General features: G+C 52.0%; 1 protein-coding gene across 1 annotated transcript in view; it reads left to right on the forward strand.

The window, feature by feature from the left end:
* Positions 1-12,131, forward strand: part of EPHB2 (EPH receptor B2) — a 185,913-nt gene extending 173,782 nt beyond the window's left edge. Inside the window, exons 10-16 of the mRNA XM_060080684.1 lie at positions 5,408-5,530; positions 6,128-6,375; positions 7,332-7,547; positions 8,440-8,589; positions 9,644-9,837; positions 11,318-11,473; positions 12,023-12,131. Of these exons, the coding sequence (XP_059936667.1) occupies positions 5,408-5,530; positions 6,128-6,375; positions 7,332-7,547; positions 8,440-8,589; positions 9,644-9,837; positions 11,318-11,473; positions 12,023-12,131 (1,196 nt within the window). The remainder of the gene's footprint in view (positions 1-5,407; positions 5,531-6,127; positions 6,376-7,331; positions 7,548-8,439; positions 8,590-9,643; positions 9,838-11,317; positions 11,474-12,022) is intronic.
* The last annotated feature ends 627 nt before the right edge of the window (positions 12,132-12,758 follow it).

Genomic DNA, 12,758 nt, shown 5'->3' on the forward strand with positions numbered 1-12,758 from the left:
GTATGTTAAAAATAAAAGTCATAAATTCCATCACCCCATCCTACTCCCCAAGTAATAAAATCATGATCGTAGATGTAGCTTAAACATACTGTGTTTTGTGTGCCAAGAACTCTTTTTTTTTTTTTTTTTTTTTTTTTGCCGTACGCGGGCCTCTCACTGTTGCGGCCTCTCCCGTTGCGGAGCACAGGCTCCGGACGCGCAGGCTCAGCGGCCATGGCCCACGGGCCCAGCCGCTCCGCAGCATGTGGGATCTTCCCGGACCGGGGCACGAACCCGTGTCCCCTGCATCGGCAGGCGGACTCCCAACCACTGCGCCACCAGGGAAGCCCCCAAGAACTCTTTTAATGCTTAATGTGTGTTTATTCATTTAATCCTGATAATTTCCCACTTTGAGTATGAGGAAACCAGGTCACAGAGAGGTCCCACAGCTGTGCAAGGCAAAAACTAGGGTACAAACCTAGGGTGTCTGGCTCCAGAGCACACACACTTAGCCACGCTGTGCTACCTACACCCTTCTGAGCTAGAATAAGACAGGCTCACATGCTCCGTCACCTGGAACCATTTGGGAGCATCACTATTTAGAGGGTGAGTCAGTAACAAGGAAACAGGTGACAGCAGGGATTTGTTTTCAAAATAGACCCCAGAATAGAACGTGTTGTTCACAGATCAACACATTCTCAAGCTCAAGCTCCCACGCCCTGCATCTGAGCAGGATTTTGTTTTTTGTTTTTTTTTCTCAAAGCACTGCCAGCCCTGTGATCGCATATCCACCAGCAACCCTCTGTGGCTGGGACAGAGGAGGAAGCTGAGGCCCGGGTATGTGTGTGATGGCTCAAAGTCACCCTCACGGGCTCATGTTTTCCATCGTTCAGCAGGTGCTGAATGAGTACCGAGGGCTATGGTGCCTGGATGTGGAGCCAGGGGGACTCACCTGGTTTCTCAGCCATACTCTGCTACTGGCCAGCTAGGTGACCTTGGGGAAGCCATCAAACCTCTCTGAGCCTTGGCAACTTTATATGGGAAGCAGTAGGAATGATACTTTCACAGAGTTATGAGGATTAAAGGATTTAATGGATATTAAAGTGCTTTGTAATAATAATATTTAACAATAGCCAACTCTTCATGATAACAGTTAACAATTATTCAGTGCTTTCTATTTGCCAAATACTGTACAAAGCCCTTTAAAAAGATTCTCATTTAATCTTTGCAACCCCCTTACAAGGTAGGGGATTTGTTTATTTATTATCTCCATTTTGTAGATGAAAGAAGTGAGGCACAGAGAGGTTAAGTAACTTGCCCAAGTTCACACAGCCAGATCAATACAGTGGTTGATCTTGAATTCAAACCCATAAAGCAGCTTATTTGTGACCATTATTACTGGCAGATGCAGAATTCAAATCCAGGTCTCTGGATGCCTGGATCCTCCTTCCCTCATCCTGAATTTCCCATGTGGGTTCAGGATGGCAGTTGGTGACCCTGACAGTCATAAATCATCCAAGAGTCCAATATTTTCTGAAGACTCTTGCCTGCAGGGGTCCTCATCCACCTTCAGTTCAGCAAATGCCCCTCCCGGGAGCCAGGCTTTGTGCAAGGCTCTGGCCACAGGGAGCTCACACTCTCTCCCAAGACACAGGCTGGGGAAGCACCCAGAATAAACTGGTAGCCTGGCAGTTGTAAGTGTAGATTTTACAGCCTGGATTCAAACATTTCTGTCATTTATTAGCTGTGTCCATGTCCCCTTGGATAGGTCATTTAACCTTTCTTATACCACAGTTTCTTCATCAAAAATGGGGGGGATAATATTATGTTGGACCAAATGAAATTGCCATTTCTGTAGGTCAGAAGCAGTCAGATATTGGCAGTTTCATAGAGCTCAGCTTAATAATACTATTTACCTGGGAAGATTGTTAGGGAGGATTAATTGGGCCGATGCCTATAAAGTACCTAGAAAAGGGTCTCGTATGTGGTAAATCCATGCTAAACTGTGAGCCAATATTAATGGTGAGGCGAAACCAAAGGGTCACCAAAGCAGGGATGGCTGTGCTCAGAGCTGTACATTCAAAAGCGTTTATTAAGCACCTACTTTATACCACCTTCACGTATACTCCAGAGAAAACATTCTAGAGCAAGAGCTCACAACTCGGGGTTCACAGACTCCTAGAGCTTCCGGGACCTGTGAACATTCCAAAATTATATGCTGACTATGGGCATGTGCACATACACGTGAATACTTTGCCAATAAGCTGATTCATAGCTTTCATCAGGCACTCATGACTCCAAACAAGTGGAGAGAGAAAACCAGGGCACGTCAATGAGTAATGCTGTTATTCTTCCAGTAAACATCTATTGAGCACCCTCTATGTGCCAGGCCCTGGGATTTAGCAAGAACAAGATAGACATGGCTTCTGTCCCTCTGGGGGAGAGAGGGTAAAGCAAGCCCTCACAGGCAGGAGAGTGTTCCAGAAAGGGGTGGCAGGAGGCTGTGGGCCTGTGAATCTGGGAGCCCTGATACAAGGTAGAAAAGCCATACAGACATCCGTGGGAGTGGGTGTGGAGACAGGGCAGCAGGAGCCTGAGGAGAAGGCATTGGCCTCCACTGGAGAGATCCAGGCAGGCTTCACAAGGGAGGTGGCATTTGATCTGGACACAAGGGAGGAAAAGGGTGTTCCAGGTGGAGAGAACCACATGAACAAAAGCACGGAGGCAAGCAATTATGAGGTGTGTCTGGGACCTCTGGGTAAATAATTCCTTGTGCTGGCATATAGAGGAACAAGGGGGCTGTAAGTGGAGCCCCTCACGGAGCACTTGGATTGCCAGCTGAAGGCATGCACCTCTGTCCTGTAAGGGATAGAGAGCCCTCCTGACTAGCACTCCTGGCCAAGGCTTGGGACAGCATCTGATTGGTTGGCAGCGCCCAACCAGGCTTTGAGCTCCTGCCGTGCTTCTCCTTGGCTCCCTGAGCTGACCCGTTCCTGTCCTTCCTCCCCAGCTGGCCCAGCAGGAAGGGCTTCCCCCAGTTCTGTTGGGAGGGAGACTGAAAGTCAGTCGCCAAGTACCACAGGCCAGACACTGAGTCTGGGCAAAAAAGAGAGCATCTCCGGGGAGCTGATGCACCCTCTCTGAGGAGGGCTGACTTGGGGAAGGAGTCACACCTGAGTACTCTAGGAGGAGGACGCATGGACCAGATCTGGGTGGATTTCCTCCAGGGGCAGTGAGCATGGTGATTAAGAGTCCCGGCCCTCAGCTCAATTCTGACAGACCTGGGTTCAAATCCTGGCTGTGCCATTTGCTAGCTGTGTGGCCTTGGGCAGATTGCTTGGCCTCTCTGAGCTGCAGTTTTCTCACATGTGAAATGAGAATAATGATCCCTTCCTCCAAGAGTTGATGGGTGGAGAAGAAGAGATTATGCATATAAAGAGCCTGGCACAGTGTCGTGCACAGACAAACAGCTAAGAAAGTGGAAGCTGGTATTATTCTTCTTCTATCTCTACCATCTGGATTCTGTCGTCTGACACTGAGTGTCTGTTATGTGCAGAGCGTTATACAGTATGCCGGGGAGAAAGGAATGAGAACAAAACATGCACCCATCCCCCTCTTCCCAGGCTCCCACAGTCTAAGACGGTGGTTCTTAACTTCTTTAGGGTCTCAGACTCCTCTGAGTCTGCTAAAAGTTTTGGATCCTATGGCCGGAGAAACACAAATATGCATATGTATGTATATAAAATTATAAGACAGAAAAATCCAGAAAAAAAATCTATACTCAGGGATAGATTTTTGGAGAACTTTTACTTTCAACAATATATATTTACATAAATTTTAAACTATTTATAAGGAGCATAAACTACTTTTCTAATTCAAAGGGACAATAACAATAAATGCATTCCATTTCAGCAGCCCCACCAAACCCATCCTGGGACTGCCAAGTGGTTCACAGACCCAAATTAAGAAAACCCTGACCTAAAGGGCTAGACAGACACCCACACAAATAATCCAAAATAAGAATAATGTATTAGAGCAGCGGTTGGCAAGCTTTTCTGTAAGGGGTCAGTACCCCTTACAGAATATTTACAGACAGTAAATATTTTAGGCTCAGCAGGCCTTATGGTCTCTGTTGTAACTGCTCAACTCAGCCACTGTAGCGTGAAAGCAGCCACAGGCAAAGGAATGTGTGTGGCCGTGTTCCAATAAAACTTTATTTATGATACTTTATTACAAAATGGGCAGTGGGCCATTTTGCCAACCCCTGTGTTAGAGGCTCCAGCTCTTGGAATACTGGAATGTCTGAATTAGAGGCTGAGAGTGGTCAACTAACATGTCCAAGAGCACGCAACTGAGCAGGGCTGTGGCCTCACTCACCAACCAGCCAAGCCTTGCTACGGCCCAGGGACTTCAGCTCCCAACTCCCAGAGCTGCTGCCTACAAAGTCACAGCTCCTGAAGCCGTGGGAGGATGTGGGCAGGGAGCTGGGGAGCCAGAGGGAGGCCCAGGCTGGGTGAGGGCCAGATGGTCTGGGAAGTGGAAGACTAGTTATCTGGGAGGGGGAATGAGGGATAGATCATCTTTCCCTTCCTTCAAAGCATTTTGCTGACTCAGTGCTGGGGTCAGAATTGGGTCTTTAACAACCAAGTTACAGTCTTCCCTTCTGCATCAAAAAGTAAAAATCCACATCAGATGAGGAATCAACTTCATATGCCCCATGTCCAGCCTCACACTGAGCACCAGGGAATTTGAGATCCAGAAAGGTTTAAGACTTGGCTAGCGGGGGGACCTGGGAGGTGGGCCCAGGAGCCATGATTACTCAGACCCTTGTGAGGCAGCCCCTCCAGTGCCTGGGAGGGCTAAGGCAGCCAGGAAGTCTCCTGAGGGGAGAGGAGGCTTGAATTAGGCCTTGAAAGGCAGGGAGATCTCCTTAGCAGAAGCCCAAGAACACGGTCTGTTGCCTGCTCTTTCTATATTTTTGTTCCATTTCTCTCTCTTCCTTCTTGACTTCCTCTTCCTTTACTTTGCACCCCCTGATTGTCTATCACAAGAGTGATAAGCCTATCTACCCGTTCATGCCCACACTCATAACAGACATTGTTAATCAATCTTGACAGTATTTTAGCTGCTCCAGGAAGCCATTATTAATCTATTAGAGTTGGAACAAAAACTAGAACCTATTTGCTATCCCTGCTGACCTCTCTGTTCCCCTCACCCTTCTACTCAGCTCAGTGCCCATGTGCTCACTGAGACCCAGAGAGGTCAAGTGAAATGCAGGGGCTTGCCCCATTGCAGGGGCCACATGGGAGTATACCTCCCTCCACCGAGGGACTGGCTCTCACTGTTCTATCTGTCCACATCTTAATAATGTATTAGAGCAGAGCATCTTGTCTCTGCGCACATGACTGAGCCTGGTCTTCTGTCCCAGTGACCCCAGGCATGAAGATCTACATCGACCCTTTCACCTATGAGGACCCCAATGAGGCAGTGCGGGAGTTTGCCAAGGAAATTGACATCTCCTGTGTCAAAATTGAGCAGGTGATCGGAGCAGGTATGTGACTGGTACCCTCTTAGGTACCATGGCCTCAGCCATGGGTCAGGGGACCACCCCAGTGTGTACTCCTGGGATAGAGGGCAGGATATGGGGCAGGAGCCTCAGAGGACCCTCCAAGACCTGAAGGCTCAGAATACCCAAGGTGGAAGGGCCCTCAGAGTTCGCCCAGTAAAACTACTTCATCACCAGATGAGGAAACTGAGGCACAGGACTGGGAAGGAACTTGCACATCACATCAGAGACTGAGCTAAGTCTGGAACCCAGGTCTCTGGACTTAGTCTAGTGCTTTGTCCTTCCCACCATTCATCCCAGGTCCCTCGCTCCATCTCCCCAGGTTCCCCTACATCCTTACCCCACACCCAGCCAAATACCACAGGACGGCCATGAAAGGTTTCCTCTTACTCCCAAAGGTGGCTGAGACTCTTCTGGGCCCTTGCATTCTATAAAGGGGTTCTGTGTCTGGGAGGATGAGCTGACCACTGAGGAGGAAAAGCTCCTGCAGGTCCCAGGAGCAGAGGTTACAGGGAACAGGGAGGGAGGTGGCACTTCCACTTGGTAAGTGACATCCTGCCTCTTTTGGTGTGTCTGTCCCAGGGGAGTTTGGTGAGGTATGCAGCGGCCACCTGAAGCTGCCAGGCAAGAGAGAGATCTTTGTAGCCATCAAGACGCTCAAGTCGGGCTATACTGAGAAGCAGCGCCGGGACTTCCTGAGCGAGGCCTCCATCATGGGCCAGTTCGACCACCCCAACGTCATCCACCTGGAGGGTGTTGTCACCAAGAGCACACCTGTGATGATCATCACTGAGTTTATGGAGAATGGCTCCCTGGACTCCTTCCTCCGGGTAGGGGAAGCCAAGAGTAGTGGGGCAGGAAAAGGAGTGGTAGGCATAGCTTTATACTGTCAGAGCCTGAAAGGGTCTTGGAAAGATCTAGGTCAAGAATGGCTTGCTTGCTGCCACTTTCCATTCCTTTACCCATGCCAGGCATTGCTAATAAATCCCAGACTCTGTCCCACTAAACCCAGAAGCAATCTCAGAATCCGTCTCAATCCAGGAAACCACAGTGAGTTAATCAGAGTTTGCATACAACCTGAAATCTGTTCCCTCCAAGCTCTTAGCCAGCCTTCTCATTATGTACAAGAGAAAACTGAGGCTCTAAGAGAAGTAGAGTTTGCCCAGTGTCTCCCAGAGGGTCGAGATGAGAGCCAGGACTGGAACAAGGTTTCTTGACCCTGAGTCCAGAGTTTTTACCAGATTTGGCTTTTCCCAAAGCTGTACAGGGAGAGAGTTCAGAGCACAAGGCCAACAGAGGAAAGTTTCTAGGCCCCCCAAGAGATCACAGTCAACCAGCTAGACAAAGCACTGACTAGGAATCAGAAGTATGCCATCAGACTAGATGCTATTTAATAAATATTTATTAAGCACCTAGTACGTGCTAGGCACCTTCCATGCACCTTCTTGTTGAACTCTGACAGCCGTAGAAGGTGGGTGTTAGTTATCCCCATTTAACACACAGATGAGAAAACTGAGACTCAGAGAGGTTAGGTCACATGTCCAAGGTTGCACAGCCAGCAAGGGACAGAGCCAGAGTCAAACCAGCTCCAGAGTCCATGTTCTCTCCACCACCCTGAAACTGGCCTCTCCTGGGCCTCCCTGAGGTCTCTTGAGCATCTGAGTCCTTCCCACCGAGAGCCCAGGCCAGGGCAGCAGGGTCCTGCTCCGGTTTCCCATTCTGAGAATGCTCCAGAGATCTGACTCATACCCTTCCATTTACTCTGTTTCCTCCACTTCTCCCGAAGCAAAATGATGGGCAGTTCACAGTCATCCAGCTGGTGGGCATGCTGCGGGGCATCGCGGCCGGCATGAAATACCTGGCAGACATGAACTACGTCCACCGCGACCTGGCTGCCCGCAACATCCTCGTCAACAGCAACCTGGTCTGCAAGGTGTCTGACTTTGGGCTCTCACGCTTTCTGGAGGATGATACCTCAGACCCCACCTACACCAGTGCCCTGGTAAGATGGAGGCAGGGAACAGTGGAGTCACAGGGCCAGGGAGGAGGACGAATATCCATCTCTCCCCGCAATACGTTTTCACCAACACTTGCTCATGCCGAGCGCTGTGCTGGGCCCTGGAGACGTAGAGACATAAACCATGTTTTCTGCCCTCTTGGAGCTCACAGACTGGTGGACACAGATGTGCCGAGCACCAGAGAGTGACGGGGCTGTGAGTTAGACACCAGCCTTGGGAGGCAGAGGAAGGCTTGCCAAGAAGGAGTGATAGCTGAGCCGAAAGCCAGGTGCCAGTAAAAGTTTGTCAGACGCTATATTCTCATGGGGAGCTGTGACTGAAACACAGGCTGTCGGGGAAATTGGTGGGCACCCGTGCTGGAGAAGTAGGCAGGGCCAGATCGCGGAGACTCTTGACTGCCCAAGCTCAGGACTCTCTCCTGAAAGCTGTTGGGGTTGTTGAAGAGTTTTAAACAGAAAGGAATAAGACACAATCCCTAGCCTCAAAGAGCTCAGAGGTGGTTCAGATAGAGCCAGGTAAGTAGGCAAATGATATATGAGTACTGCTCTCTGTTGAGAAGTGCCTGCTGATGGAGAGGTTATGGCACACAGTTGTAGGATTGAGAAGCGTGAGCAACTCTTTGGGACTTAGGGAAAGATTTGCAGAGGGACTTCAAGGATGAGAAGGAGATTACCAGATGGCAGAGTGGGAAAAGGCACTTCATGCAGAGGGGAAGGCGTGTGCAAACGCCCAGAAGTCCAGAGCAGCGAGGTGAGTCTGGGGAACAGTGATATTTCGTGTGATTGTGCAGCACAGGGCACAGGGTGGGGAGCTTTGCGAGCAGAGGGCATGAGGGTAAGCCTCCCACCCACTAACCCTCCTCATTCTGTTCCCCAGGGTGGGAAGATCCCCATCCGCTGGACGGCCCCAGAAGCCATCCAGTACCGGAAGTTCACCTCGGCCAGTGACGTCTGGAGCTATGGTATCGTCATGTGGGAGGTGATGTCCTATGGGGAGCGACCCTACTGGGACATGACCAACCAGGACGTAAGTCTCCAAGGGGATGGGCAGAGCCTCTCTGGCCAGCCAGACAAGAGGGGAAGATCCAGAACTTCTGGCCTTTTGTATGTCTCTCAGGGGGTGGGAACAAGGTCTCTGAGATCCCCGCCCGATGTTGGTTGATTCAAACATCTGCACGGGACCCTGGACTCTCCAGGGGACTCAGGAGTAGGAAAGGCCTACCCATCCACAAACCAGCAAATCTTCAGAATGCTGTCACCTGTGGCCAACCCTGAATGAGACCATATCTGCCCCTCAGGTGTTCACCACCCATATGGGAGACAAGACAGTTATTCTGGGAACCAGATGTAGTTATCAGGTGCTATGTATGATCAGGTACTAAAGTGGAGGAGGCAGGTGTCCAGCCCTGTAGGTGTTGGAGCAAGGGCAGTGTGGGCAAGATCAGCCAGGAAGTCTTCACAGACAGGTGGGACTCACACAGTAGTGGGACTGGGAGACGCGAGGGCTTCCAGTGGAAAGGACAGCCTGTGCAAAGGCCCAGAAGTGGGATGATGAGGGGTCATGTCGGGGAGCATGGAGAGGAAAGTTGATCCGAAAGGTCGATGAGGTTCAATAATGGGGTGTTGGAAAATCGATCCGAGGAATTCTGATTTGCAGCCACGCCAGAACAGGGAATGCTTGAGCAGGGAAGGTACCCACAGTCAAGCTGGGCAAGATGAATTTGGCCCTGGGGGCAGGAGAGTTTGGAGAGGTGTTTGGGCTCCTTTCCCCGACAGGAGAGCCAGGTGGGGTTGCCCACAGGAGGGTCAGCCTGGTGGACCCTGAGGCAGAGGGTATCTCAGGGTGCTGGGTGGGTGAGTGGGGGGAGCAGAACACCCAGCTGCCAGGCCAGACCGAGGCCACAGATGGTGGGAACCCAGGTGAGCCACATACTGGGGCTGCCTCCAGGGAGTGGAGGCAGTTGCCATGGCAACCAAGCAAGTCTGTCCTGCCATGTACTGGGGGCAAGACGGGCCAGGCCAGGGGGCAGATGCTCTTACCTCACCCACCCAGCCCCACCGGGCCCCTGTGTTGTCCCCAGGTAATCAATGCCATAGAGCAGGACTATCGGCTGCCACCACCCATGGACTGCCCAAGCGCGCTGCACCAGCTCATGCTGGACTGCTGGCAGAAGGACCGCAACCACCGGCCCAAGTTCGGCCAGATCGTCAACACGCTGGACAAGATGATCCGCAACCCTAACAGCCTCAAAGCCATGGCGCCCCTCTCTTCCGGGTACCGCCCCACCTGTCCCGCCCCTTTTCCCAGTTCTGCCCTGGCCCCACCCCCTCTGGTAAAGGTGAATTGGGATGGGGAAGGACAGCACTAGTGTTTGTTGGAAGGATGACTACCTTGGGGTGCAGAGTGCAGGACACAGACTATCCCGAGAAGGAGAAGGAAGCCCAGTCTGGTAGAGGAAGCATCTTTTAAAGCATGGTCGGAGAGGACAGCTTTTAAGAGAAATCGTCAGAATCTTGGTGAATAGATTTACTCCTCACTCAGTTTCCTCCTCCACACTTAAACCTGGACCCTCTGACTCGCATGTGCAACCTCCTCGACATGGCCAGGCTCACACACATATGCATGTACATGCACAAATATAGTCCCGTGCGTGTATGTGAACATACAGCTGGGCACAAACGCTCATGCTTGTGCTCACACACAATCTCACACACATGGAGACACCCATTCTCAGGCTCTCACACCTACACACGTCCACAGGTCCTTGAGCACACACGTTCAGAAGTACATACTCACCACACAAACACATGCACGCACGCCCCACACTCGGGTTGCCATCCTTGTATCAGAGAGACCGACTCAGGAGGTGCGCTATAGCTCCAGTGATCCCGTAGCTTTGCTTCTCCCACTGGTCCCAGGGCGCCCTCCATCAGGTCTGCAGCCACCACTGCCTTGCCCGGGCAGCTTCAACAGGCCAGCCCTGGCCCTGCACACTCTTACACTTCAGGACGCTTGATCGCACAGGGTTTCTGAGGGGCGTCCGGCTAGATGTCCTCGGGGTCCAGGGCTGCCTGTGGCCAGAGACTCTCTGGGCCCAGGTCCTTCCCCTGCCGAGTTCTTAGGGCCAAGAGATTTTCGTGTTTGCCTCTGCCCGTCCCTCCTCACCACGACCCTGCATCAGCCACTCCTGATTCTTCGGATAAAAATCACTCTGAGCTTTTAGCCTGAGGGTCACTTCACACCTCGCCTGCCAGGAAGTCATTCCCACTAGCCCCACCAGCTCTGTCTGGACTTTGGAGAGGCAGTCCACAAGATCAGCTTCCTGTAGCACAACCACAGTAGAGAAGGACAGAATGGCATCAGGGGAGGAAACAGCAAACACTCAGCACAGTTAGTCCAGCTGAAATCCCTCCTCCTCAAAAGAAGAAGCATGGCAAAGCATCTCCCGCCTCACCACTGTGGTCCAGCCTCTCTGCAGTCCCTGTAGAGGCTTCCCTAGACTTTCCAGGTAACGCCAGCTTTGAGTCCTGCACACACTCACTCTCGCCTACTCACACGTATGTGTACACATTTACATGAGTTCAGACTCACTCCTGCTCTCACACAGAAATGCTCACATACATACACACTCACCTGCGTTCACACACATGGATGCACGCGTGCAGGTACGCACACAGCCTGCAAGTGTAGTGCTTACCTTCACCCCCAGGTCAGCATGTGCCCTGACCGTCCCCGTTGCCCACCCCACCCCCAGAATCAACCTGCCGCTGCTGGACCGCACGATCCCCGACTACACCAGCTTTAACACGGTGGACGAGTGGCTGGAGGCCATCAAGATGGGGCAGTACAAGGAGAGCTTCGCCAATGCCGGCTTCACCTCCTTCGATGTCGTGTCGCAGATGATGATGGAGTAAGTGCCCAGCCGCTTCCACCCACTGCCATTAGCCCCCCTCCCCACCCATCCCGCCACGCGGGGGGCTCTGGAAAGTGAGGAATAGACAGTGCCCCAGCAGGGATATGGGGGACCAAGGGGCAAGACGGCCAACACGGACTCACATTCATATCAACACCCAGGTCTCCTGCCACCCACTGGCCGCGACCTTGGGCAAATCACAGAACTCTTCTTAGCCCCAGTTTTCTCTTCTGTAAACTGGGGAGTGGTAGGAAGATGAAAGGAGATATAAAGTGAATGACTGGGTACTTAGTAAATGCAGGTTCCCTTCTCCTCCCCCGAAGCAGAGGAGACACGTGCACCTAGGCGCCCTGATTCCTAATCACGGGCTCCTCCCATCTCAACGTTCACTCACTCCAGCTCCAGACGCCCACCCATTCCCCCAGGCCCTTCACCCCCTCCCTTGCCCTCTCCAGCAGGAAACCCCCGGAAAAGCCCAGGCAGCTCTACCTGGAAAGAGACCCTCCACCCCCGCATTTCCCTAACACACGTGCTTCTCTCCCAAAGGGACATTCTCCGGGTTGGGGTCACCTTGGCTGGTCACCAGAAAAAAATCCTGAACAGTATCCAGGTGATGCGGGCACAGATGAACCAGATCCAGTCTGTGGAGGTTTGACGTTCACCTGCCTCGGCTCACCTCTTCCTCCAGGCCCCGCCCCCTCCGCCCCACATGCCGGCCCCCGGTTCTTCGTCCACCGCAGGGTCAGCCACCTGCCAGGAGGCCACGGGCCACAGGAAGAACCAAGCAGCGCTCCAGCCATGAGACGTCACCAAGAACACGTGCAACTTCAGATGATGGAAAAAAGGGAATGGGGACAAAAGAAAATAGATCCCGGGAGGGGGCGGGAAATACAAGGAATAGTTTTTAAAGAGGATTCTCATAAGGAAAGCGATCATTGTTCTTGGACGAAAAAAAGGGCTTGGGAGATTCATGCAGTTTGTCCAATCGGAGATCAAAAGCAGTTTCTCTCCAACTCCCTCTGGGAAGGTGACCTGGCCGGAGCCAAGAAACACTTTCAGGAACACAAATGTGAAGGGAAGAGATGGGGGCCACACTTCTCTCCCGTCCCCGGGGCTGCTCTTCCAGGTCTCACTCTACAGCCACGCGCCAGGTGGATGGGCAGGCGACGGGCCGCCACCCCCGGAGCCGCTCTTGGAAAATCCAGTCCCGCTGCCTCTGGGCAAACAGAAGAATTTTTCGGTCTCTGGAGAATATTCTAGAAACTCCAGTGAAAGAGACTTG

The sequence above is a fragment of the Mesoplodon densirostris genome, chromosome 2, assembly GCF_025265405.1.
Source record: "Mesoplodon densirostris isolate mMesDen1 chromosome 2, mMesDen1 primary haplotype, whole genome shotgun sequence".
NCBI lineage: Eukaryota > Metazoa > Chordata > Mammalia > Artiodactyla > Ziphiidae > Mesoplodon > Mesoplodon densirostris.